Below are 27,216 nucleotides of genomic sequence, written 5' to 3'. Positions count from 1 at the left end.
CAATTTTCTGTTGACCAGTAAAGACCGTCAGTGAATTTCCACCCTCTGTAACTCGGCCTTGTTGTTTGCATTTTAACCAAAGTAAAAATAAAATCTCTGGGGAGGGGTGGATGAGGCGAAAGGAGGAAAGGGACCTGGTGTTTGTCGCAGGGGTGGCCCCCACCCGCTGGGCAAGGCCCTGGATGCCCTTTCCCAGAGGAAAGGCTGAGCCTTTCTGTCCTCTGAGCTTTGTCCATTAGGAAGTCAGCTGCTAGAGGCTGCCACCCCGCACCCCACAAGGCTCTTCCCGAGCCCCCCGGCCACTCCCTGTTTCCTGCAATTGTTGGCTCCCCTCAACCTCTGCTCCAGTGGCCCAGGCAGGCTCCTGGTGTGAGAGGTAGGCTAGGCCTCTGAGCACCAAAGCATTTCCTATGCTTTTAGCTGCTTCCCCTCTCTCGCCTCTTTCCTCTAGCTCTCCATTATTTTTAGTTCTTAAGAGGATGAAGTCCAGGAGGGAGGAGGAAGGAGGAGCCAAGTCCGTGACCTTCTAGATCAGAGATGGAGCATTTGCTGGGCCTGCCTGCTAGGGAGTATTCAGAGCATTTCCATTTTGGGTGAAGGATACCTCCTTTCCTGGGTACCACCCCCCCCCCCCCACCAAAAAAAAAGGCTGGTTTGGCAAGATTGTGAGCCCCTTGGTTGCCAGCTCCTGTAAAGTCAGGAAGAGGGAATGAGGGTGGATCTGGAACAGTCGTTTGTAGAAGTGCTTTCTTTCCTGGGTTGACTAACCAGAGTGAAAGGGCACCCTCCAGACCCTCAGGGCGCATGTGAAAGGGCCCCTAGGGCTGGGCCCCACTGTCCTGGAGCCCGGCGGTGTGCAGTGAACCACAGGCAGATGGACAGGAAACCCCCACAAGGATGCCCCCTTGAGGTGTCTCTGGAAAGATCCAGTCTCAAGCATGTGAGTGTAGAGATGTAGGAGCTGGTTTCGGTGTATTTCAGCTTCTAGGAGATGGGATGTAGCAGGGCCTGAGCCCCTGCTGTGTGCTGGGCATGCAAAATTTTCTCACCCCTCACATGGCTGGTAGTATTGTACTCCTCCTACTCTGTGTCCAGCCTCGTGGGGGGTGGGCGTCCAGCAGCGTTAGGACAAATTCCCGGTTCTCCAGGAAGATGGAGACACGATACAGGACACAAGAATCGCAAAGCTCTCAAAGCCTATTCTGCTAGGGGGAGGATTCCTGGAATGGTGTGTGGCTGGTCTGAGAAGCTTTATGGAGGTAGGGTCAGCTCCCAGATTCCAGCACCATCAGCTGGAGCAGCAGGTGGGAAGTGGATCAAGGAAAGGAGGAGGGAGAACACTGCAGGCAGAGTACCTGTGTGAGCAGGGACCTGGGGATGGGACAGGTGTGGGACAAGAAGATGGCTGGGATCAGAGAGGGCGTCCGAGAGTGTGATCGTGGGAAAGGAGGGTGGGCAAGTGTCTGGGGCGGCCCTGGGTCCCTGGTGGGGCCTTGATCCCACCTGTAGATGGTCAGGGAGCTCTTGGTGTGGGACCTGCCCTTGCCAGCTGGGCCTGGGCAGCTTCCTCTGCCAGAGATTCTGGATGATGGGGGGTGGGGAGAGTGTCCAGAAGGGAGGACCCCTGTGTGCCAATCTGGGTGCTACCCTTGTCCCAGGAACTGGGCCTCTGCTTGCAACAGGAAGAAGGCAGCTGCTCAGGAGAGAACAGCTGGGCAGCCGCTTAGGGTTTTCCTCCTGGCTTTGGCCAGAATGTGCTGCTGGGAGTTGACCCACCAAGGTGGCATCCCTCAGGAAGGGCCAGCCCGAGCTAAACATTTGCTTCAGGAGCTCCGGGCCCTGACCAGGTCCTACGCTCCAAACCCGGAGCAGAGCAGCCGTCTGATCCGATCGGGAGTGGAGAGGACGGGGCCCCCACCCTGAGAACACGCAGCTGGTTCCTGCCTCTCGCTCCCGCGGTAGCCACGGGGTCTGGGCCTGCAGGGGCTCCTTCTGCTGCCCTAGCGCAGCCTCTGCTGCTGGGGGAGGTGCTTTCCCACCTTACGCCTCTCTGTGTGATTCCCACGCTCCGCAGCGGGGCGCTCCACACCACAGGTGAGGAAAAGCAGCGCCAGCCAGCCGCAGACGCTGTGGAAGGTATGCTGAGCCACCCAGCTTGTGGGACCATCACGTGGGGGTGGGGGCTGGGGAGGGATAGGGATTAAAGTCAGCACTCCTCAGGTCTTTCTCCAAACGTGGTTTTGCATTTGGTGTTTAGGGGAGTTTTCTTACTTGTTAAAAGGGAAAGACGGTTCGGCTTAAAATCCGGATTTGTATTTTTAGCCAGAGCTACCTGCCCTGCCAAGTCCTTGGGCTTCATTTTCCCGACCCTTGCTGTCATGGCTTTGAAAGGCCTTCCCTCCTCCCCTCCAGGCTCCCAGCTCGCTTTGGCACGCGCAGGTTTCGCTTTCGGGCCCAGCCAGGTTTCTAACGAGGGCTCCAGGACGGAGCCGTTGAGCCAGGGGCCCCTACCTGCCTGGGCTTGCACCCAGCTGCCGTCACAGGAGGGCTGTGCCAGGGCGAATACAATGGACAACGTTGGCCGGCCTTGCCTCTGCCGCCTGGGAGAAGCACAGGCTTTTCCCCAGTGGAGGAAAGAATGATCACTAGGGAAACCCAAACTGCTTTTTCAGAAAGACCGAAAGGAGAAAAGAAGGAAGAAAAAAGCATTTTTTCCAAACACGGACAGCTCAATGCCTTGCACTCTGACTTCTGCAAGAGTGGAACAAAGGCACTGACACAGAATGAACCTTCCCGGGCAGGGGTGTCTTCGGCCACTTTCAGCGCTTTGTTAATGTGCCTTCCCAAAGTGTGTGTGAGTGAGGCTGTTCTGGGAATGACTTGGAAAGGAGGGCAAGGCAGGTCTTTATTCAGGCCTGCCCCATGTGAAAGGTCACTCTTTTGACAAAGCACTTGCTGTTGATCTGAGGCTGTTTTTTAACTGGAGGAGAGATGATGGGGGCCCAGTTATCCTGTTGGCTGAAACAAAACAAAATCCTCGGAGCAAACCAGGAAGCTGTGTGACCTTGGGAAAGTTACTTAACTTCTCTGAACGTGTTTCATCATTTGCAGAGTGGAGATAAGTGTATCAGTGTTGTGAGTGAGGATTACACGGAATATTAGCATAGTACCTAGCAACATGTTAGGCGTTTAATATGTGAATTCTCTGCTTCGTTCCCCAGACAAGCCAGGTTATCACCCCTAACCAGCACATACTCACAGGCATATACACAGGAGGCAAAGGATTCTGGCAGAATTGCTTTGGAGAGTCACGGGGTCCAGAGATAATTTCCTCTTTCTGATATTTTAGAGATTTCCCTTCATCTCTTTTGCTCAAAAAAAAAAACAAAAAAAAAAAACAAAGGAGACTTTTTATAATTATCTAAAAATAAAAGTTAGCCAAGTGATCTATTTAAATAAAAAGGGAATTGCTGGAGGAAAGGAAAGAGTAGAATATTGCCACAACAACTCAGGTGGGAATGGGGTTAAGAAGAGGGTGTAAACCCTCTGTATGAAATGAAATCCGTTCAGCAGTCTCCCTATTTATCACTGGCGCCTAGCAGAGTTCCACATGTGTGAAATGGGATTCTTTGAGAAACTCTTCTTTCTCCTTTTAGCAACTTTACTGACCTTCTGAACCAGAAACTGGTCTCGAGACACCTGGGCTCTGACCAGCTCTGCTCTCCCTGAGTCACAGAGCACAGAGGCCCCAGGAGCTGCCCTGTGGGTTCCCAGCTGCCACAGAAATCCAAAGGGAAGCTTTGTAAGCAGTTAATCACACAATCAGCTCACCTTCTTGCCACTGGCAATGATTGACCCTCTGGAAGTGCCCAGTGGATTTTTGCCAGTTTCTTATGCCCTGGAGGAAAAAACTGTTTCAATTGGAAAAAACAAAACAAAACAAAACAGACACAGAAGTACAAAGTGAACATCTAAGGTTCACCTATCCAAAGACAGTATACAGAGCACCTGTGTACGTGTGTTATTACCTCATCAGTTCTCTTAGAACTGATCAGGTAAAGTGTGTGTCAGAGCGAGTGAAATGTTATCGTGCCCAATTTATAGATGAGAACACTGAGGTAGGAGAGGCTCAAAGGCTTGCTCACAGCTGCCCAGGGAGGCGGCAGAGTAAGGGATCATTCTAGCTCCAAAACCTGGGTCCTGTGCTGTCTTCTGGAAACAGAATCCAACCCTGTGGCCTGCCTCAGAGGCAGAGGATTTTAGACAGACTCGAGACAGAGGGGGCGGGTACGTTGCTTCAGCCTGAATTTGCAGGGCAGAAACAGTGGCAGACCTGGCAAAGCCAGCAGGAAGGGAAGCTGCAGGAAGGGCCAGCTGCCTTGGGTAGAGTGGGATTTTGAGGAGCAATCTTCAGGAGGCCTGCTTCTCTGAGACAGTCCAGGCACTGCTGGGGCTGAGAGGAGGGGAGCAGAGCCCGCAGCGGCCTGGAACTTCAAGTTGCTTAGAGAGTCTCTGACCAGGTTCCCGAAGGGTGACGTTGGATTTGGTCCCCCTCCTGCTGAGCTGTGTGGGACTTGGCTCAGCCTGCAGGCTTCTCCGGGACCCCCGGCAAGGATTTGCCAAGTATCTGGTGGGGCCAGGTGCTGTGGGTCCTGGCTCTTGGGAGGGTTATACTTGCCCGGAGGACAGCTGGGGTGCAGGCGTGCCCAGGGCACACCCAGGAGGGACAGCTGAAGCAGAGAAAGGGCTTCCGGGGTCTCTGAGCTACCTAGGGGTTAGCCGGAGTCCTTTGCCTCTGCACCTGTGCTTGCAAAAAATCCCTGGTGCAGAAAGTGTCAACCTCGCCGTGTCTGAGAGTGGCTGGGGAGGGGTGCTTGGAGCCAGGAGTTGTCTGTAGCATCTCACAGGCCTGAGAGAACGTGTGTTTAGTGAACTGCAGACAGCTCTGTGTGTGGATGGGGTGGGGTGCTAGGCCTGTAAGCATCCTACAGAGTGTGAGGCGGTCCTTCAGCAAAGGAGCATCTGTCCCCCGTGGCACTACCCTTTCTGGGCCCTGTATATCATGCAGCTGATCCTGACGACAGCTAAAGCGCCCCATGGGTGGGGTGGCTGAGGCCGCCTCGTCCCCGCCTGGGCTCTGGGTCTTTGCTTCCCCGCCTTCCTCCTCCTCCTCCTCATCTCCACCTCCTCCCCATCTCCACCAGTCCTTTTTGCCTGTTTGAGGGAAGACAAAGGCCCAGCTTTGAGGTTATCCCATTTAGCCCTTTTATTTGTTTGTTTGTTTTTTTTTCTTTTTTCTTTTTTTTTGGTTTGTTAGCCCTTTTATTTGTTTAAGACAGTGTTCCCTGCCGCACGAGGTGGATGACTGGCTGGGGGAACCAACCAGAGGGTGGCGTTTACCCAGGAGCCATTAGCATCACTGGGAGGCTTGGAGTCTGGTTTAGATAAACACAGAATCAGAGACGCTGCCCAGGCTTCCTCCCTTGGGCCCCTGCTAGCTGGTGGACTGTTTCCGGTCTGGGCTCTCAAGGGCTCTGGGTGATTTGAGTCCGGGCCAGCGGGATGAGATGCTGCCTTCCTCGCCAGGGCCGCCCCAAGCGCTCTGAGGCTCCGCGTGCTGGGTGGAGAGGTCACCACACCTTGGTATCTGCCTCTAGGGGGTAGATTTGCATCTGCTGTGAGGCCAGAAGTCTTTGGGCAAAGAGGAGGAGGAAAGGCTAAGACAGAACGTGTTAGGCTTCTAGCATCCCAAAGGCACCAGTGACTGGAGAGGGCTGGGTGGGTGTTTGCCAGATTCTGAAACTCCCTTTCCAGGTGGCTCCTGTCACCTCAAGCTTGAAGAGGGTTGGGGTTTTGTTGCTGCTAGGTTTTTTTCTCCTACTACAAATCCCTCTCCACATTCTCTGAATATTTTAGCTCTTGTCAAGTCGGGTATGAAGGGAGGGAACTGGCCAGAGCAGCTTCAGAGCACCAGACATCTCCATCCACTCTGAGTCTTAAAGGACCAACCTCCACCCCACCTCCCCCACACTGCCAGGTCTGGCTGTTTTCGGATCCTTCTGAACTTCTCTGAGTGAATTAGGGCCCTACCTTTTCCTTTGCAGCCGGAGAAGAGAATAAGACCCCACCTCTTACGGAATGAGGTCAGGGCTGTAACAAACAGCAGCAGGAGGCCCTGCCCTGCACGCAGGTAGAAAACAGAGCAAAACCGAAACCAAGCCCATAAACCCCAGGTGCTACCTGAAAAACCTCGCTCCTGGTCTGCAGTGGGCTTACACCCATAGCAGAATCAAGGTGAGAGCCGGGTGTCTGCAGCCCACCCTGTTGCCCCTTCCGTGCTCAACAGGCAGTCAGCTTTGTGGCGCTTGCCTTTCCCGTGACGTGCCGCCCAAAAACCTCCGAAGTACAGAATTCCAGCTATAGTCTAGGAGCGATTAGCTTGGTCTCATCTGACTCATGGGAGAGGCTAGTGTCCCCTGAGAGTTAAGCTGGAAGTGGCACCTGTCCAGCCCCCAGAATGGGACCTCTCTGGGGTTTGGGTGGCCAGCTGTGGAGCATCTCCCAAAGGCTCTGGGCTCCTCTGCCCACGAAGCAGCCAAAAGACCCCCTCCCCCCGCGCAGAGTGTCCTGTCAGCCCAGCTTCCCCGTGGCCACCCAGGGGAACCACCTTGAAGAAATCTCTTTGTCCTTCCTGCCCAATCTTCTGTCCCCATCCCCCCGTCCAGAGTGCTCTGGGCTGAAAGGGGCCCTGCTGTTGATTGGCATGGCAGTTGGTGAATTGGTTTGTGGTTCCCAAGGTGAGCTGGCAGGGAGGAGAATGGAATGACTGGGAAAGCAACTCAACTTGTAAGATTCTTCATCTTACAGAGAAAATACCCCTGTCCACCACCAGGTTGTTTGAAGATAAGAAACGAGGCCATGAAGAGCCCGGTCCAGCTCTCATCACATAGTGAGAGCCCATAAGTGATGCGTCCCAAAGGCACACACCAGGCCCAGTGCTAGGGGAGGTTAGCTGTCCGTCCTGTTGCACATCCAGGGAAATCAGCCCTCCGGGTGAGATGACAGTTGATGCCAGCTTGCAGGGAGTTTCTAAGAGCCATTCCTTTGCTCTGTCATGCTCAGCAGACTTAAGAAGAACATCCCAGCTTATCCATTAGGTAGGCCAGTCCCAGATCTTCGTGTGAGTTAGTGTCAGAATAGAGCTTGCTATTTACACATGAGGACCCTGCCACCCAGAGAGGCCGGGGGGGGGGGGGGCTGTCAGGCATGTGGGGCCTTGGGGGCGTTCTGGGAAGGGTCAGCAGAGGGTGTCCAGATGCTCCTGGTGATTGGGAGGTGATGGAGGAATGGGGCCAGTGAAATCAGCTGGCAGGCAGCGCTGCCCTGGGGAGGGACCAGGTGCCCTTTGCCACACCATGTTCAAGGCATTTGAAGGCTGCCTGTGTGTCTGACAAAGCTCAGCTTGAGAAATTCGAGACCTGGGACTGTGGTCTGATTCCAGAGAAGTGAATGAGGCTATTGAGACTCTCCCGGGAGAGGAAAGGTGATCAATTCCTCTGGATGGAATTCTTCCAGGCTGTAGGGCTGCCCTCCTTTCTTGCCTTGTCGGCTGGCTTAGGTGGGCAAGAGGACTGACATCCATTTCTGAGGACTGTGGCTTCCTCCAGCAAGGGGCCTGGAGGGAGACTGTTAGCCTAGCTGGCCCGCTGGGACCCATCACCTGGAAAACAGCTTCTACCTAGAGTGGGTGCTTCCTGAATGGGTGCTTTGGTCTCCTGGGCATCATAAGGGAATCAGTTGTCTGTTATCTCCTGCCCTTTTGTGTCTCTCTGCTCCTATTGGCTGGGGGTGAGGGACAGTGGTCACCCTGCAACCTCCTTTCCTGGGCCTGTACCTGGACCTGCTTTTCTGCTTAGTGTTTGGCAGCGACCTTAGGCACTGCCTGGGTGCTGCTATTTAAAAACCACAGGAAAATCCCCTGCGGGCTGCTGCCAGCACAGTCGAGAAATCCCCTGGTGTGCAGACCCGCCCCAGTGGAATATTCCATCTTGGAAGGGGGGAACTCTTTGGCCTTGGCCAAGTGGGGCCCATTTTCATGGTGCAGAAATGCTTCCTTGTAGAGGAGGTGTGGGAAAGCAGAAGCTGCCCAGGAAAGTGCCCCGTTTACTCAGAGCTCAGCCATGTTGGGAGGCTCTTGGGTCCCATGAGCCATCAGAGGACCCCCGCCCTGGAGCATCCCTCTCCTTTCTGGACCTCTGAAGAGCTTTCTGGGACCTAGAGGTTTCAGAGCTCAGATGACCCTGCTAGACTCAAGCCTGGCTCTTCTCACCCGGCGTCTGTTCCCTCCTGCCTCCTGGGTCCCAGGCCCACTGCCCAGTGTGTCCCTGTGGGTCCCCAGAGAGCTGCATCCTGACAGGGTGAGTTTGGTCCAGCCCCAGGCTCCGTGGCCTTTAATTCTTCAGTAACCATGGCAACACCTCCACTTGACTCCGGACTGACTGTTCCTGGGGTGATTCCAGGGACACCCCTCCTTGAACTCAGACCACTAAGACTCTTCCACAAATACCCCTGTGCCCATGAACTTCTAATGGCTTTACCTCCTGGAATCTATGCGTCTGTATATGAGACTTTACCTCAAAGGAATCTATCTAAAGTCATTCCCACTTTACAGGTAAGATAATAGGACCTCGAGGAAGTTCAGGAACTTGTCCAAGGTCAGTCAGGGAGGAGCGGACATAGCCAGGACTCAGGCCAAGGGCATCCTGCCTCCCCCACACCACACTCCCTTAGTGCAAGGGTCTCGGCCTAGCATCCAGGGCCGGCCTCTCCTGCTCACCCTTATCAACCACTGCTTCTGGCTCCCATTCACAGCACATCTGGCCCGACTGCTCCAAATCTTGGTCCCGGGCCTCTGTTCCCACAGGCCCCGCTGCCTGCAGCAGTCTCCTTCTGCTCCCTCGAGTCTGCCCCCAGATTGCCTGTGTGGGGTCAGCCTCCATGACGGCCTGTCTTCTCAGCAGGCATCAGTCTTTGCAGGACCCCACCCCCACCCTGGCAGCAGGACACATCCTCCCTGGGTCTGCTGCCACCGCATCTGCAAATACAGTGTGAGATGGATGACACGCTGCAGCTGGGTGATCATGGCCTCTCTAGTCTTCCCCTGAGGGGCCCTTGCTGTTGGGATGCAGGAGGTCATTTTCCAGAATCCTAGAGTGTCTACCAGTCCAAAGAGCGTGGGGGACCAGTTGTCCATCCCTTCCTATACAGATGAGGAAACTGAGGCCCCGAGAGGGGGCACGAAGAAGGGCAGCGTGGGCTTAATCGCCCCCTGATGGAGGAGTGGTGTGGGACGGGGTCCGCCCTGCATGGAGAACAATCTGCCCTCCCCCGCCTCCTACCTGACTCTGAACCTGTCAGACCCTCGTCCCCTCTGAGCTCTGTTGCAGGGGTGAGACCAGCAGGGGGTGACGGGCTGTGCACTTTTCTTCTGGATCCACCTAAACGTCTTCCCCGTGGGCTGAACAAACCATCACTTGGTTGGTCATCTCGTGTAATGAGGTTTTTGCATTGCTGCCCTCATGCATTGTCTGCCCTGAGTATTTATGCAGCCTTCTGTGTGCTTAGATAAGAAACGCTGGCGCTCCTTTAGCCTTCTTTGGTGATCTCCATCAGAAGGATCTAGGAAAAACACCCTTGTCGGTGAGGCTGGCCCTTTGTCACATGGCCTGGCAGAGCGCTGCCCTCTATTAAGGATAGACTAGGTCTTGGCGGTAGAGTGAGGGTTTCTGGGATGTGGTAAACATTGCAGGTTCGGTAGGGAAGAATTCTTCTCCTTAAACAGATTTTAACTTGAAAACTTGATGACAGAAGCAGCTGAGTCTCACCAGAGAGGAAAAAACAAAGGAGACTGCTTTAACCTTGATTTGACCTTGGGTTCCAGCAGCTGGAGTTGGCCCGGCATCCTCAGGGTGGCCGCTGGTGAACGCTATAGGACAGGGAATGAGGAGCCGCCCCTCCAGGGATCCACTGTCCAGGCAGGACCACTCCTTACCTCCCTCTTCTGCAGAATTCCCAGCTTCTCCTTCCCGGCACAGAGCCTTGGGGGTTTATTGTCTGTGATTCCGCTTCTCAGGAACTTGAAATCCTTCTTAGTTCACTTCTCATCACCCCCTTCAGGGGCTTGCGTATGGGGACACTTGATCTTCATGTCTACAGCCTGTTCTTATTAAAGTTAACTTAGGGATATTTTTATAGAGAGAACTGTTTATTGCTGGGGATAAAAAGGATTTTTTTTAAAACAGTCGTATAGGTGAGGGTTTAAGTGCTGCTTTGTCACTTACTTGTCTGAGGCTCGGTTTCGCAAATGACAGTAACAATGATTACCTTGCATGCTTGCTGTGAAAATAAAATGAGACAGTGCTCAATAAATGTTAGTTCTCCTTTCTGCCCAAGGAGCTCCTCCTACACACACACACACACACACACACACACACACACACACACACACACACACACACACACACACAAACACACACACACACACACACACACACACGGTTTTTACTTAAGCAATGACCTGAGAAGAAGTACAGTGCAGAGAGAGTCCTGAGGGCTTGCTCACCCCTGTGTGCACCATAGCCTTGCAGGCACTGCTGTCCCAAGGAATTCCCTTTAAAGTCTCCTCAAACCTCTCGCAGGCAAGAGGTGCCTCTGCTGCCGCCGCATCTGCAAATACAGTGTGAGATGACACACTGCAGCTGGGTGATTGTGGCCTCTCTAGTCTTCCTCCGAGGGGCCCTTGCTGTTGGGATGCAGGAGGTCATTTTCCAGAGTCCTAGAGTGTCCACCAGTCCACAGAGCATGGGGGACCAGCTGTCTATCCTTTCCTAGACATGTGAGGAAACTGAGGCCCCAAGAGGGGGCACGAAGAAGGGCATCGTGGGTTTAGGTGTCCCCTGATGGGGAAGTGGCGTGAGATGGGTCCCTGGATGGAGAACACTCTGTCCGCCCCTTCCTCTGTTCCCAGAGCCTGTCAGATCCTTGTCCCCTTGATTCTGGGTGTTTTTCTCAGCCTGTTTGTAGAATGAGGCAAAGGCTATAGATGTATGCCACATAGATGATGGAGGCGAAGTCCTTGGAGCCGCTGGTGCCGTGGGCGTGCCACTCAGCTCTTGTCTTGTGGCCACAGGCAGCAGGTTACCTGGTTTTGAATTCATCTTAACCAGAAAATAGTAGTTCTGTTTCTAATGTAGAGCTTTTTGTTTGCTTGTTTCCAGAGCAAATCATGGAGGAAAATAAAAAACATGGTGCACTGGTCTCCCTTTGTCATGTCTTTCAAGAAGAAGTATCCCTGGATCCAGCTGGCAGGACACGCAGGTAGCCACGGTTCTCCCAGACGTTCCGATGGGATGTCCGATCTCTGGGGGGGCGTCCAGTGCTTGGGGTGGGGGGGAGGGGGCTTGCCCTGGATGCTCCCGGAGATGAAGCATCTGAACAGGTGCTCCCTGAGAGACTTCGTGGTCTGCAGTCGCAGGCACACTTGAGAGACGGGCCTTAACACTGCCTCGAAGATGCACACGGACAACTGCCCTCTCCACAGTCTGTACCACCTCTTCACAAATCACACACATCCCCCCTCAGTCTCTGTCTCTTTCCATCTTTTTCTTTCAATCTCTCTTCCATTATTTTAACTCAGTAAAAGAGATGAAGTCATCAGTCTTTATAGCCTGCCCGCCATTTGTCACCCGGGCAAAGAGACAAAGCCAAGTGCTCCCCTGTTGTATGTGTGCGTCGCCGGGCTCCTCAGGGTGACAGCATGAGTGGCACTGTAGTGTCTGTGCCAGAGGAGCTCGTAGCTGGTGGGAGAGGCAGGCAGGTCCCTCCACGAGTGTAAGACGGTGTGGAGTGCTGGCTGCCGTGGCCAGGCCCTGGGCTAGCCATGAGGTCTCCAGGTGGCCCTCAGTGACAGGGGAGGATGTCTAGAGCTGTCTAACCCACTCGTGGTGGCCCTTCAGCATGCATCATCCTCAGGGGACATTTCAGTGGCCGCCCATGGACTTCAGGCCAGCACAGGGTCTGACGTCTTTTTTTTTTATATCCTTAACCACGTTGGCCCAGCCCAAGGCAGGTGGATGGACACCTTTCCTCAATACTTACCTGAGGGAGTGGTTCAGAAGGAACACTGCCCAGGCGGACAGAGCCTTGGATCCCTGCTTCTCAGCTGGTCTCCCTCTCCTGGCACTAAATCCGGTTCTATCAGGACTTCTCCTCCACTGAGACCAGAGACACTTTCGTGGCTGGGAAGCAGGGTTGATGGTGGGGTTGGGGGTAGTAGTCACACGGAGAGGGGTGAATAGGTCCTGGTACAGACCTCTCACGTAGCCTGCTCACCCTCCAGGGGTGAGCACTGGTGTACTTCCATCTTCAGAGGAGGAGCCTGGGGTCTGGGAAGTTAGGGAACAAGCCCAGAGTTGCCATCAGGGCATGGCGGGTACTGGGACTCGCACCCACTCCCCTTAAAGGGCTTGGTCCACCAGCGGGGACACGGGCACACCTCCAGCCCAGCGCTTGGCAAGACTCGCCGCGTCCCCGAGAGGCCCGGGCCCTGTGACGGAGGGCGTGTTGGTGGGGTGGGGGTGGGTCAGAGCAGGGAGGGCCCAGGCTGGGGACCCAGGGCCTCCTCCCACCTTGCTCTGCAGGAAGCTTCAAGGCGGCTGCCAACGGCAGGATTCTGAAGAAGCACTGTGAGTCGGAGCAGCGCTGCCTGGACCGGCTGATGGCCGACGTGCTGAAGCCCTTCGTGCCCGCCTACCACGGGGACGTGGTGAAGGACGGGGAGCGCTACAACCAGATGGACGACCTGCTGGCCGACTTCGACGCGCCGTGTGTGATGGACTGCAAGATGGGCGTCAGGTGAGCCGGGCTCCTCGGATGGGGCGCCCCTGCCCAGCTGGCCGGGCGGCAGGTCCTGAGCGTGGCGTTCCAGGCTTTCAGGAGGCCGGGCTTTCCGGGCTGTCCCTGTGGGCGAGGCCAGGCCGGGAGTCTGGTTGGACCGCACCTGGTCATCGCACGTGTGTGCTGGCTTTGCCCGGGATGGCCCCTTCCCCTCTCTGGTGAGCCGGGGCGGGGAGCGGACAGGAGCTGGGAGCTGGTGGGGCCAGGAGGAGAGCTTGGTGGGTGTGGAGCCGCCCCAAGGAGAGGGCAGAGAGAACTGCCCCTCTGGTCAGGTGGGATTGCTTGGGGAGCAGAGGGGCGGCTTCCTGTTATGTGGGCTGTGAGGGGGAGGGTGGAGGAGAGGCTCTTCTCAACCCACCCTCCCGCCCCCGCACCTCGACCCCAAGCCAGTGAGTGGGAAGAGGGGGTTGGTTAGCCGTTCGTGTTGATTGGCCAGAAAGACTTGCACCTGCCGTAAGGGTGCGGTGGGGGAGGGAGCCCAGGCGCGTGAGAGGCCCTGACACCAGGCACCGGCTCCCTGCCTTCTGGGCTGAGCGTGGTGGCAACCCCAGCCTGGTGGCTGTGTGGCCCGACGCCCAGTGCACGGGGCCGGATGGGTACGTGGGCCTCTGTGTGGGATTGGGTCCCCCATGCCTGCCCCAGGCTCTGCCCAGAGAAGACTTGAGAGGGAGGAAGACAGGAGGAATGGTCTGGAGGAGACAGGCGTGAGCAGAGCTGGGGGGACCTGAGACCTGGCTGCCTTGAGCTCTGGGCCCTGCTTTGGCAGCAGTTTTCTTATCTTCTCTCAAACTCTGACCGTTCCATCTCAGGAGTCATGGAGCAGCAGCTCCTTTTCCCTGGCGGGGCAGCAGGTGGTGAAGTCCTCTGAGGCCTCAGAGAGCCGTCCGGCTGCGGTGCCCACACGGGATGGCCAGATGCTGGCCTCCGCCATCTGGCCCGCCTTCCCACCGGGGAGAGCAGGCTCCAAGACGCGGCGCTCACAGCTGGAGCCTGCATTTGCTGCGATGGTTTAAGCAGTTTTATTTCTCAGGAGATTGAGAAAGAGGGGGGTGTGTGTGTGTGTGTGTGTATGTATGTGTGCGTGCGTGTGTATGTACACAAGAGAGACAGAGGCCAGGAGAGAAGCAGGCCAAGCCAGTCAGTTTTCCTTCCCTCCTCATTCCTCCTGGGAGTTGTGTCGTAAAACCAGACCCTGCAAGCTGACCCGCTGTGTTCCCTTGGCGTTGCCCCCAGGGCAGGGACGGAGGGGTGGGGACGTATAGATCCCACTCTTTCTCTGCACTGTCCCCAGCCTCCCCCTCCCTCCATCCAGGGGTCTCACCATCTCCAGCCCACAGGGAGGAGACAGAGTGTCCCTCCAGCCACTGCTTGGCCACTGCTCTTCCCCAGGGTCTTATTTCTGTCCCCGGAAGACCTTCCCGTGATGCACCAGGATGCGTTATCTCAAGGGGAGGCACATAAATATTCTGATTGATATTCATTCAGACCGTGGCCAAAAACAGGACACCCCGTGGGAAGAACGCGTGGCTGGTCAGTCCTAAAAGGCTGCTGGTGTGCCTGTCGGTTCCTCGGGAGGCTGCTGGGACAGGAGCCCCCCTCTTACCACGTCTGCCCCATCCCTCTGCCACCTGGAGCCTCTGTCCCACTCCACCCCAGGGCTCTCAGGAGGGACCCAGAGTGAGCAGCAAGGCTGGGACACGTTTAACCCAGTCCTGGGCAGGGCCTGGAGGCCCTGATTCCATGTGGAGGAAAGCAGGTAGCTCTCCCAGAACCAGTCCTAACCCAGCCCCACCTTCCCTGTCTCATGGCTCCTGAGGATGGCAGGGGTGTGCCTCCTGTGCTCTGAGTGCTGGGCTACCGTCGAGTCTGCGCGGGAGGACTTTGACGCCAGAGGCTAAGGCACTCAGCAGGGCCGCCTAGCCAGGTGTCTGCGCCAGGCCTCTGACTGCCAGTTGAGCCTGGGCTGCAGCTTGGCACTTCCCAAGGGCTCTGTGCTTGCCAGAGGGAAGAGGTCAGAGCCCAGGGCCACCACACACCCTCAGTGCCAGGCATGAGAGGTGGAGACTTGTCCCATGGGTGGAAGGGCTGGACAGCAGACCCAGCCTCAGCCACCGTGGGGCCCGAGGAGAAGGTGACGCAGGCACCCGTAGCGTCCTAACGAGCCCTGACGGGGGGTGTCTCGGGACCTCAGTTCCACGTGGACATAGGCTCATGTTGCTCTGGGGGCTTTTCTTAGATTTGAGCCTGTGCCTCTGTGTGCTAGGCGGCCTGCCGTGGAGAATCAGAAGTGTCTTCCTGACCTCGGGACCAGGGCTGGCAGGTGGAGGCCAGAGCTGTCTGTCGCACCCCTGCCCTGGTGGAAGCAGGTTGGAGAGAGCGTGGGGGGAGTGGGTGGCTTTGGCGTGTCACCTGTTGGCTCCCCGTGGGCTGGCTGCCTTCCTGAGAGGGACGCTCCCTTTACTTAGTCTTGTGGCTTCACCCAGCAGGCTACTACTCCCCCACGGGACACGGAGGTGTGACCTTCCCGCTGGGGTGGGCGAGGTGGGTCCAGCCAGTGTCAGGACACCAGGGCGGGGGAGGCTGTGTGGCTCCTCTCCCCGTGGACCCCTGACCCCGCCACCTGGCTCGTGACCCTTGTGGGCATCTCTTCCCGGCCCCTTTCCTCTCCCAGAGGGTGAGCAGCTCTGCCCAGACTGAGTTGCACGGGCCCTTTTCAGAGGGAAAGCCCCGTGTGGAAAGGGATTTGACATTGAGGCCTGCTTCCTGTTTAAGGAGCTACTGAGAAGTCTTTGCAGAAGTGCAGCCACCCACCCACCCTGCAGGCCCCTGCAGCGAGCTCAGGAGCATTTGGGATGGCAAACTCTTCCCCCGCCACAGCACACACGCAAATACACACAAACACACACGCAGGCCAGCATGACACAAATGCATGCAAAAGCATCCTGCCTCGCAGCCTGCCCTGAAGCTCTCATCATCGCTGACCGGGCTCTGCATTCAGTAGTGTTTGTACATGCACGTGTGTGTATGGACGTGCATACAGCAGTGTGTGTGTGCACGCGCGCAAAAGCACAGCCAAGGGCAGATCACCTCCTTCTGGTCTCCATCACCCACTGGAACGTCCTAAATGATTGGACCCAAGTTCAAATCCAAGGATCTGCTTTTTTCTTGTAAGAGTTGGTACCGTGGTTCTGGAAACTTATCAAGGATTTAGATTTGACCAGTCTCTTCTGGGTCCCACATTGGCAGGTTGGAGGTGTGGTGGGTCGCGGTAGAGCAAGGCTCCCAGGGGACAGATGGAGAGTGGAGGCCGGGCCTGTTGTCACAGGCCACCGTGTGGGCCACTCCCACCCACGCAGGCCCAGGGAGAAAACGTCCCTCTACTCAACTGACGCTGTGGATTTCTGTTTCAGGAAGGGTCACAGGCAGCAGCTGAGCCGGGTGTGGGGGAGAAGAGGAGTTAAAAATAGGAGCAGGGAGGAGGTGGGCGTCTGTGATGTGCAGCAGGGGTGACTCACCCCGCGGGTGTTGGGGGTCAGGGAGGCGGCCTGGGGCCAGGCAGTCTCGGGCTGCCCAGATCTTGTACTGTCCCCACGCCTGTTACCTCCGCTGGTTTCTAGGGGACCCCTGCCAGTTTGGCCTGCAGGCCCCACCTCCCATGAGGGGAGGGCAAGGTGGTGAGCGGTTTTGGTTCTCAGTTTCTCGAGGCCTGGTGTCCAAGGTGCAGGAAGAGCCCGGCATGTCTCTTCGGGAGAAAAAAGGAGCCCCAAGGCTTTCTCCCCTGTCATGGGCTTCTCCCTCCAGCACTGAGGCCCCTGCAGAGGCTGCCTTCTGGCCTGAAGATATTCCTCCTCAGGGAGACCCCTTGGGCTGCCGGAGCACCAGGGAGGGTGGGGTGGGAAGACAGGACGCACGTCCCAACCCACACAGGGCCGGCTTCCGAAGCCCTCGCTTTGTGGAAGGGTCCCAGGTAGCCAAGGGGGGGCAGCTGGGCCCCGAGTGAACCTGCCCTCAGACCCCTCCCCAACCCTCACCCCAGGAGGCTGAGCTGCCAAGCTGCCCTGTGTCCTCCTCCCTCCTCTGCCGGTCCTGTGCATTTCCCCTAGAAGGAAGAGCTCCTGGGGCTTCGTCGGGCCTTTCCCAGTGGTCTTGGAATGAATTGCTCCCATTAGGCAAGCCTGCCCTCTCTTCAGTCAAGAGCCAGGCCCAGCCCAACCGAACGTGTGTGCCCGTCCTTGATGAACCTGACTTGGCTAAGCTGACTGCAGCCCTCGGGCAGGGCACCCGTGGGCCACGCTGCAGCCAGCGGCCCTCATGTGGCCTCCCATCCCTCACAGGACCTACCTGGAGGAGGAGCTCACCAAGGCCCGGAAGAAGCCCAGCCTCCGGAAGGACATGTACCAGAAGATGATTGAGGTGGACCCAGAGGCCCCGACCGAGGAGGAGAAAGCCCAGCGGGCTGTGACCAAGCCGCGGTACATGCAGTGGAGGGAGACCATCAGCTCCACGGCCACCCTTGGGTTCAGGATCGAGGGCATCAAGGTGAGGACAGCCAGGTGTGGCCTGAGGCTGCCTGAGCTACCCAGCTCCTACTGGGTCCTTGGGCTCCACCAGCATTCACCCCAGGGGTCCTGACTGCCCTCGGGACCCTTCAGAGGCTGTAAGATTCCTCCCCATACGGGCCCAGGGCATGGGCAGCCAACCCCAGGGACAGACATTTGGGGAAATTGGCCTACTCCTTGGTCTGGGTCTGGGTGGGATGGCCATGTAGGGGCTGGGGCCTTGGAGCAGGGGTGGCTTCTAGCCGCACCCAGCAGTGAGCCCTCTGCCAAAGACCCTACATTTAGCCCAGACGGTGCCCGACACTGCGACCTCACCCAGGAGGCAGCTCGCTGGATGCCAGTGCTGGGAGCTGGCTCATTCTGCCCAGGGTCCGAAAATCAGTGAGGTGCAGGCGAGGGAGGGAGCATGCCGGCTGCTTCTGACATCTGAGCCGTCTAGGCAGGACTAGGCACTGCTGCTCCGGGTCCCCAAACACCACTGGGGAGGCTGCCTCGAGGCCACCCCCAGCTTCTGAGCCACCTCATTCTCTCTTCTTCCCTCTTCCTCCTTCCGAAAAGGGCCTGAGAATGCCCTCCCTAGATCCAGGCTCCTACATGCCTCCTTTGCTGTTAGATCTGAGAGCCGGCTCAGACACGCACTTCACCCTGGAGCAGGGCTGGCAGGCTCTGGCCCCTTGGTCTCAGGCAGCTGTCCCTGTCGAGCAGAGGACAGTCCTGAGCACTCTTGGGTTTCTGTTCTCTGTCCATTCTTGGCCCATGTTGGCCAGCCCTCGAGCCAGAGTTGGGCAGTGGGGAGCCCTGACTCATGAGCTTGAGAAGCCAGGATAGCCTCCTTGCAGATGGCATTGGGTGGAAGTTTCTGCAGGGCAGTGCCTTGCTGCCGATGGTTTCAAATGGGGGAAAGTTTTCACCTTCCCCAGGACAGCTGCTTTACGAGCTCCAAGCTGAAAAAGACATTTGCCCCTCCCCTGTCTTCTGAAATCAGCTTTTGCTATTTTTTTGCATCCAGTGTGAGAGCAAATTATATGTTCATCCTCTTCCTCTTACTGCTTTTCCCTTCTGGGTCTGTTTGAAACAATCTGCTTTTCCCTTTACCTGTCTCTGCGTCTCAAGCTGGATCTTCTGGTCACTGTCCGTTGTCCACTGCAAGAACAGCCAACAGCCCATCTTCTCCGGCTGGGGACCCCCAGCTCTGAGAGAAGCCAGCTGCCTTCACCAGCACCCCCTCCCCCGCCTCTCCCCTCCCTTGGTCCAGGAAAGGCCCCCGCAGAGAACACCTGTGGGGAAGGCCCAGCTCTCAGCTCTCTCCCTCTGCCCAGGGTCCTGCCCGTTCTTGCAGAGGCAGCCCCCATGCTTTAGTTCATCTCCACCCTGGTCTGGGGGCTCCTAGTGGAACCATCCTTTCTCACCCTTGGGTCTTCTTTTTTTTTTTCTTTGTTGCTGCTCAGGGGCTTTCTCTAGTTGTGGTGAGTGGGGGCTACTCTTTATTGCAGTGCAGTGGCTTCTCTTGTCACATAGCACGGGCCCTAGAGTGCGTGGGCTTCAGTAGTTGTGGCTTGCAGGCTCTCGAGCACAGGCTCAGTAGTTGTGGCACACGGGCTTAGTTGCTCCACAGCATGTGGGATCTTCCCAGACCAGGGATCGAACCCATGTCCCCTGCACTAGCAGGCAGATTCTTAACCACTGTGCCACCAGGGAAGCCCCTCACCCTTTGTCCTTGAAGAACAGATTTCCTCCTAGAGATACTGAGCCGCACGTGCTGCCTGAATAGCCTGGACCAGATGTAGCACCAGGCTCAGGAAGTGGAGCCATTTCGTGCACTGAGTGGGGCAGGGAGGAGGATGGGCAGGCTTTCAGGGAAGCTAAGTAAGAGACCTTAAATTACAAAGGGGATGGAGCTGAACTTGGGACAAAGAGCGCCTCTCTCCTGTGGTGAGGGAGGGCGTCCTTGGGCAGCAGGGACCTTCAGGCACCCCGGGTCCAGGGGCCAGGCCCCTAGTGGCCGCCGAGGCCCGTGCACCCCCCTTGGCTGCTCACACTCAGGACCCTCAGGACGGGCGGCTCCCGCAGCCTCGCACCTCCAGTCTTGGCCCAAGCGCCCCTCAGGCCTCCGGGCCTTCCTAATGCCATTCACTCTGCCTGGGATGCTGGTGCCACCCCCACGTTCTCCTCAGCAAGGGCCCAGGACAGGCTCCCCTCTGCCGTGCCGTCTGATTAACCACGCTGCACCCTGTCGGGTGGGCTTCTGCCTCCTTGTGCCGCATGTGGGCACCTCGCCGCCGAGGGGTCAGCCTGGGCTTGCGGCTCTGAGGCACTGGGAGGGTGAGTGCGGTGCCTGCCTGCGGGCCGGGCCCTCTGCTGACCGCCTCCTGGGCGGGGTGTCGTCCTCCTCAGAAGGAAGATGGCTCTGTGAACCGGGACTTCAAGAAGACCAAAACGAGGGAGCAGGTGATCGAGGCCTTCAGAGAATTCACTAAAGGAAACCGGAACATCCTGGTGAGTCGGGTACCCCCGCGATGGGGCTGGGCCGTGCGGTCTCCAGGCGGGGGTCGCTGCACCCTCTCTGGAGGTTCTTGCCCAGACCCAAGACGGAGCCATGGTGCCCACGCAGAAAACCCTGGCCCCAAACTTCCCCGTGGAAGGTAGAGAGGGAGGTGGTGTGGTTGTCAGTCCCTTGGCGGCGGGTGAACATGCATTCACTCTTCCCCTTAGCCAAGCAACTCAGCTCCCAAAAATGTCTCCATCCCCTTTAGAGCAGCCTTTTCTGATGCTGTGCTCCTCTAGCACTTGCTGCAGGCCAAGCATTGTGCCAAGTGCCACCAAACCCTCCCAGCAGCCCCCTGCAGCCTGTTGGCATCCTTGTCCCCATTTTACAGATAAGGAGACTGAGGGGTCCAGGGCACACAGCTAAGAGAGGGGAGGGAGGTGGGCCAGCAGCCTGCTGCTCTCTGCGCTTCTAGGCCTGGCTGGGCCTCCACCAGGCTGAGCCCGAGCGAGGGAAGTGTGTTTGGGGGTGTGGGTGTCACATCACCCTCCCCTGCAAGAACTGATGGGCTTTCTGAGCCTGGAGGTGTGGGCGGCAGAAGTTGATGACAAAGTGACTTGATTTGCCGCAGGCAGGCTGGACCGATGCTCTAAGCACTGGGATCAGCTGAGGTAGGGTGCGTTGAGCCCCCACACCCCAAGGACAGGGCGCCCCATGACAATCAGAGACACAGGCACGCCAGGGACATGGGCCCTGGAGCCCCCGTGAGAGGCACAGGCTCCTGGGATGCTGAGTGGGGAGGGCTGGACCCAGACAGCCTTTCTCCAAGGAGACTCGGCATCGGCTGGAACTGGCGAGTCTCCCCCCTGCCTTTTCCAGCGGAGAGCCTTGGCTTGGCCCGGGCTGAGTCACAGGGCAGGCACCCTATATCTTCCGTAGCTGATGCCTCGGGTCCCTGGGTCACCTGCTGGGGAGGATTCCGGCTCCTCAGCAGAGCTTTTTTGCAGAACTCGCGCTGCCTGCGCCCGGACGAGAGGGATTATTCCTGGCGCTAGGCCCCAGGCTGGCCCTGCTGCACGTGGGCGTCAAGGGACCCTGTGAGCTGGTGTGCGACAGGCTCCCCTCGCCGCCCCTGGGGAGGGCGGGCACCCCCAGGGCCAGCACGGCTCTGTGGAGAGGCCGCTGGCAGAGATATTTGTGGCTCTGGCTCTCTTATTCTGTCCTTTTCAAAAGTTCAGGGCACTGAAGTTTGTATCATCAGGAAGACACACACCACGGCAACGGGGTGCTGCCCCCACACTGCTGGCGTTCCCAGACCCAACCCCCGTGTGAGAGGCTCCTGGAGGCCGCCTGGCTGTTCGGGAACTGTCCCCCCACCCGGCGTCTCCTGTCACAGAGCAGTGCCGGGTGGAGGGAGCATGGGATCGGGGTCCCAGCTGCGCCGCCTTCTCTGGGCCTCAGTTTCCTCGTTTCTAGATGAGGAGGTTGGAATAATCGGGGTGTAAGATCCCTCTCACACTGACACTCCGTGTCTCCAATGAGCCAAATAGCACCTAAAATCCGCCCTGCACACCCACATGTTTAAAAATCTGGCCATCTTTCTGTTTGCAGGTCGCCTACCGGGACCGGCTGAAGGACATTCGGGCCACCCTGGAAGTTTCTCCCTTCTTCAAGTGCCACGAGGTAGGTGTTAGGCTTTTGTCCTTGGGGCAAGGAGCTGTGCTCCGTGTGGTCCGCCACGACCCCTGGGCACACCCGCCTGAGCTGTGGGCCTACCCCCCACACGAGCAGACCTGCTTGCTCCTCCCGGAGCCCGAGGGGCATTTTCAGGATGTGTGTAGCCAGATCAAGCCCCTCGCTCCACGCAGGAGCCATGTCGGCTGTCTGTGCCAGGCTCCCTTGGACGCCCGCTCAGGGCTGTCCTGCCCGAGAGCTGTGATCAGTGCCCTTTTCCTTCTCCCTCTCCCTCCCAGCCACCGAGGCTCATCCATTCCGAGTGGCTGTGGCAGGACTTGTGTCCCCCACACCCAAGGGTCTCTGAGCTGCTGGAGTAGCCAGGGAGGCCCCCATCACCACCCCAAGATCTTCAGGAGGGGCAGGCAGGTCTTTGGGTGCCCCTCTGGAGCAGGGCTCCTGCCTTCATCTGCGGGGCAGTCGGCAGCACACAAGGAGCGGAGACACCTGAGAGAGAGGATTTGAGGACTGTCAGTAGTTCCCTGGAGGGGTTTATAAGATCCTGACACTGGGGAGCCCAGGGCTCCCAGGCCCACGTGCGTGCAAGCTCACACACGCACTCACACACACACCGCCGCAGCTCCTGGAATGGTTCCTGCTGTGGCTGGTGTGTGGGAAGCAGGGATCCCACCACTCCCAGCGGACTTGCAGCTCTTTCACGAAGGCAGCCCCTGAGGGCTCTTGTATGGAGGGAGCCCTTCCCCCAGAGAGGGCTGTGTGTCCAGCAGGAGGAACCAGAGAAGCTGGTCCCAGGGAGCCGGGCAGGGGCTGCTTCCCGGGAGGTGGTGGGCCAGGCCCGCCTTTCTCCAGGCAGACAGCCGGCCTTGTGCTTGGATTTGATCCCTGACTTTTCCCTCCACCAGGGTGCAGCTGTCCCACTGTATGTGGTGGCCCTGACAGATGTGCCCAGGTGCCCATGAGGAAGGAGTGGGGCGCCCAGAGGGCAGGTTCTGCTGGCTCTGTGTGTAGCTGCACTAGGTCCGGCCATTCTCAAAATGCCCTCTTCTTTCGTCCTCTCTGAAGCCCAGTGTCCCTGGGTCCTTGGCTCCTCCTGGGGTCTCGGTCTTCCCAGCTTTGTGCAGCCTGCAGAGCCTCCTCCAGCTGGCTTGCTTCCTCCAGCTGGCTTGCTTCCTCGGGAGGCCTGCCTGGGGCCAAGCCTGGAAGGCCCTGAGGCCGCAGAGCCGCCATGACCCCCTGCGTGGGCGGAAGGACCCACTGCTGCCCACTTGGCGGCCCCGGGCTTCGTCTCTTGGCTTTGCGCTCCCTTCTTCAGCACCTTGCTATTATTTCCTGAAAATTTGTTTTGCTGTACTCTTTCTGGAGTTTCACTTGGAAACTTCAGGTCTAGAAAGAGGCCGAATTAGCTGGGGCTTCTGCTTTTTTTCCACCTGGGAAGAGAAAGCTGCCCTTCTCCGGGCTCAGCATTTCTAGGGGGTCTTCCCTGCCCTGCGCCTGGCCCCGGGAGCTATCATGACACTTCAGTCCCTCCCCACACCCCCGTGTCTCCTTCGGGCCTCACACAGGTGACCCGGGGGCTAGGGTGTGTGTTCATATCTGGGAAAGCACTTGCAGGTGCTCTCACCTGGCCACAGCAGGAGGCTCTTGGTGCTCGCGGAACCTGGCAGGGACCACGGGCAGAGACCAGCCTCAGAGGCCTTGTCTGCCCAAGACGTGCAGGGCATGTGCTGCTGGGCTGGGGGTGACCTGGGCCTGACTGCCTGCCCTCCTCGGGGGCTGTGAGTGCCTTTGGACACGGTCCTTGGCGCGCTCCCCCGCAGACAGGAGTGTGCCTCCCACTTGGGGTATTAGGGAGGAGTCAGAATTGCTGAGGGATGGGGTGAGGCCCCAAGGTTAGCTGTGGTCTAGAACTAGAGGGAAGTGTGCAGGTTGGAGCTGGGGGTGGGCCAGGGTCTGCCATCTTGGATATTCCTCCCTGGCACCGCCCACACAGAGGGTGGTCGTTGTTCTGGATCCCGTGTCCTCTGCCCCTGGCACGGCCACTCGGGCAGGCTCTGCTGCCCAGGCGAGGGTGGAGGACGGAGCTGCGGGCTCTGGGCCTTGCCTCAGCAAAGCTCTGTCTACTTCTCTGAGGCTCAGGCTTTTCCAAGCCCCCTCAGGTGCCAGTTTGCAGTGTGGAGGGCAGGGCAGGGCGGGGCCCCAGCCTTTCCCCACCTCACCTCCCCGCTCCCCTCCAGGTCATCGGCAGCTCCCTCCTCTTCATCCACGACAAGAAGGAACAGGCCAAGGTGTGGATGATCGACTTTGGGAAAACCACGCCCCTGCCTGAGGGCCAGACCCTGCAGCACGACATCCCGTGGCAGGAGGGGAACCGGGAGGATGGCTACCTCTCGGGCCTAAACAACCTCATCGACATCCTGACGGAAATGTGCCCGGGCACCCCGCTCGCCTGAGGTCACCCTCTGCGCCCCCTCACTGCCACCCTGGCCTCTTCTCTCCTTGCTTTCCTTCTCCTTCTGAGTTTTTCCTTCACTTCTACCTGGGTGCAAGCCCCAGAACTGACCCTCCCGAATGGCACTACAAGACACTTCGTAGAAGAGATGAGATTTTTCTAGTTACTTCCTAACTGAGGGGCTTGAGGCCGGGGCTTCCACCTTCCTTTGTCAGTAGGCTCTCCTACTGGCAGAGCAATGCCCAAACCCAGGCTTGGCCACCTGCAGGGAGGCCAGTTGGGTTTAGGTCTGGAGGGAGGCTCAGGTAGCTGTAGGGCTCCTAGCTGCAGAAGGGACCCTAACAGAAGAGCCCTCCAACCAGCCTCAGGGCAGGTTACCTGCGGGGGCCTGCTGCCCCCTGGTGGCCAGTACTATTGGCGCCACTGTTAGGCACAGCCCATTTCTGCCCCATCCTCTCAGCCTGGGGATGGGCTGGTGCTGTAAAAATAGGTGCCTGGTGCCAGGCTTTCTGGTAATTGGGGCACAAAACCACTGGGAACCGAATGTCGGCCATGAATAAAGTACCCTCTGCTTAGCAGCCTAGGGACTCCTAGAGATGCTGTGGTAGCCTTTGTAGGGCTGCTAAAGCAGGATGCCACCCAACCAGTATTTAAACCCTCCAGCATTGGGACAGACCCAGGAGCCAGAAGTCCAGATCCAACTTGACTGTGCTCTCTGACATTGGCCTTCCCAGGGGGAGTCAGGCAGGAGCTGTGTTCTTCCATCTGTGGTTTTCGCCCATGAATTCAGAGGGACACTCTGCAAACCTGAGCTTCCAGGGATGCCACCCAACCCCCAGAGCCACTTGTGCCTGCCACTCCCCACCTGCTGTGGCAAGGTCCTGAGGGCTGGGTGGCAGTGGGCCAGGGCCCAGGAAGCCTCAGGGGAAAAAAGAACCTGCAGAAGACACTCCTCTCCTGTCCTCTCACCTCCTGGTGCCAGGTGGTCTGCCTGCTGCACACCAGGGCTCTCATGAAGTCCAGAGTCCCCAGCAGTTACGGGGCCGAGCTTCAGGCCAGTGCCGAACAGGGAGGAAGCAAGAGGCTGGCTTACTGACGTCACTTTCCCCCTGAAATAAGTCTTAACAACCTGAAGGTCTGAGACCCGTTTCCCAAGTGGGGTGCGGGCAGCTTCCAGAGTATGTGGAGGGTGCCAGGCATCTCTTCCTGGGGTCTCTAGGTTGCTTGAAGATTCACAGGAAACCCGTTGTAAGCTTTATTTTAATGGTAAAGCAAGTAGCTCTATATTATTGAGAAGAATGTAAATTTTGTGTCAGTTTTAAAGAACAAAACTTCAGCTCTGTGGCCGTTTGGAGCTGTGCCCCTCGTGCCCACCTTTGCTGCCGGAGGTTGGGCCCCCTGCTCCAGGGACACGTGGAGATGATGTGTCCCCAGGTGTGTGCGCCTGGAGGACCAATCCAGAGAGAGGCCTACCTGGGCTGTCGCCTGTCACCCCAGGGTCTCTGGGGGAACTGTTGACTTGCCCACGTGACACGTACATTTCCCTTTTCATGCTGGGTGACTGACGGTTGGTGGGGGTGGAGGGTGGGACACATGAGGATGTATAAGTACAGATTTTAAAAAAGGAAATCACTTTTAAACTTCCTGGCTCTTGTTCAGAACAGCAGTGAGCTCCTGTGTGGGCTGACTTGCTAAAGGTCACACCCCCGCCCGGCTGAGCACGAGAGACCTTGTGACACCACATGACCCTGAAACGCAGGAGCACCAAAGTCAGCTTGGGGTCTTAGGAGCTGTAGTCAGCTGGGTCAGAAGGGACCCCGGGGGTCTGTGCTGCAGCTTTCTGCAGGGAAGGGACCTCATGAATTCAGATGTGAAAGTTCTACAACTATGGGCTGGCCAAGTGACCCTCATTCTATCTACGAAGAAAGGTTGCTAAAGCAAGTAAATGCCACGAAGAAAAATTACAGGGGACCAGCTTAACCAATTTCAGAGAACAAACTTTCCGAGCACTTTAAGCAGGCACCCGTTGCTTGCAAATAATGTGCTTATATGCAAGTGACTTGTATATTAAAGGAGGTCCATAGGGCCTCTTACTGGCAATCCTTTGCTTTAGGTTACAGTATACATGTGAATGGTAGAAAGTGGCATCTTTCTAGGGTTATTCTGTTACTTAGGGGGTTGGGGGTTTTATGTTTCCCGTGCTGTTTCTCCTGCACACCTACTCTCTCCCACCCCTTTCTCCCCTCTGTCCCCCACTCCGTTGTCCGAGCGGGATAGATGGATCCTGGAATGGGATTTCCTAGAGCCCTTGTCTGGGTGGTCTGAAAACCTTCCCCAGCCAGCCCGGACCAGGCAGGGACTCCCTGAGTCCTGGCCGTGCAGGTGCCAGGAGGGTGGGATGAGGTATGCGCGCCCGCACGCAGGTGAGTGGGTGCCCTTTCTGCCCTGTCCCCATGGTGCCCCGGGGTTCCTGGGGTTCAGCACTGCTCAGCAGTGGAGGGCGGTTTCTCAACTGCTTGTCCCAGATGTGCCTTTAGTGTCATGTAAGAAGTTTTTAAGTTATATTTATTTTGTCAGATTTTTTTAATTGCACAAAACACTAAGTCTGAGAGGCTGGATTCTGTTTCTCCTTTAAAGCTTTGCCTTCTTTCTGAACTTCCTTTCCTGCCCAGTGGCAAGAGCCCGGATGCAGCCCTGGCCACCCCCTGCCCCATGGACTCTTCCCACGCCTAGCTGTATTTAGCTTTGTGTGTCTCTGCATCTGGTCAACCCTCATGTGTATATAACCCAGGCCCTTGCTTGGGAAGAAGCAGGGTGCTCACCCCCGGCCAGTGCCTTTTTCTGGAGGAGAGAACTCCCCTGAGCATTCTCCTTCCCTCTGCACCCCTCTCCCTGCCACCCCTTTGGAGAAAACTGAGCTGTTACAAAGCCTCGCACAGTTCCTGTCAACCAGACTGCAGATGCTCTGTACCTTCCTGAATAAAGGCCCCGGAGACCACGGTGCTGGGTGCTGTCTGTGTGTGGTCCTTTCTCACCCCAAGCCCTCAAGGAGTGTCTGGGTTGAGGGGAGTCTT

The 27,216-nt window shown here is 57.5% G+C and overlaps 1 protein-coding gene across 2 annotated transcripts in view; it reads left to right on the top strand.

Annotated features, from left to right (window-relative positions):
• The window catches only part of ITPKB (inositol-trisphosphate 3-kinase B), a 99,311-nt gene extending 72,172 nt beyond the window's left edge, over window positions 1–27,139 (top strand). For both annotated transcript variants that reach the window (XM_057727911.1, XM_057727912.1), the window contains exons 3-8: window positions 11,277–11,376; window positions 12,699–12,912; window positions 17,289–17,493; window positions 19,908–20,009; window positions 21,610–21,681; window positions 23,928–27,139. In XM_057727911.1, coding sequence (XP_057583894.1) covers window positions 11,277–11,376; window positions 12,699–12,912; window positions 17,289–17,493; window positions 19,908–20,009; window positions 21,610–21,681; window positions 23,928–24,143 — 909 coding nt within the window. In that variant the 3' untranslated portion in view covers window positions 24,144–27,139. The remainder of the gene's footprint in view (window positions 1–11,276; window positions 11,377–12,698; window positions 12,913–17,288; window positions 17,494–19,907; window positions 20,010–21,609; window positions 21,682–23,927) is intronic.
• Window positions 27,140–27,216: the final 77 nt, after the last annotated feature.

This window comes from Hippopotamus amphibius, chromosome 3 (assembly GCF_030028045.1).
Source record: "Hippopotamus amphibius kiboko isolate mHipAmp2 chromosome 3, mHipAmp2.hap2, whole genome shotgun sequence".
Lineage (NCBI taxonomy): Eukaryota > Metazoa > Chordata > Mammalia > Artiodactyla > Hippopotamidae > Hippopotamus > Hippopotamus amphibius.
This window is presented reverse-complemented; position numbering and strand designations above follow the sequence as displayed.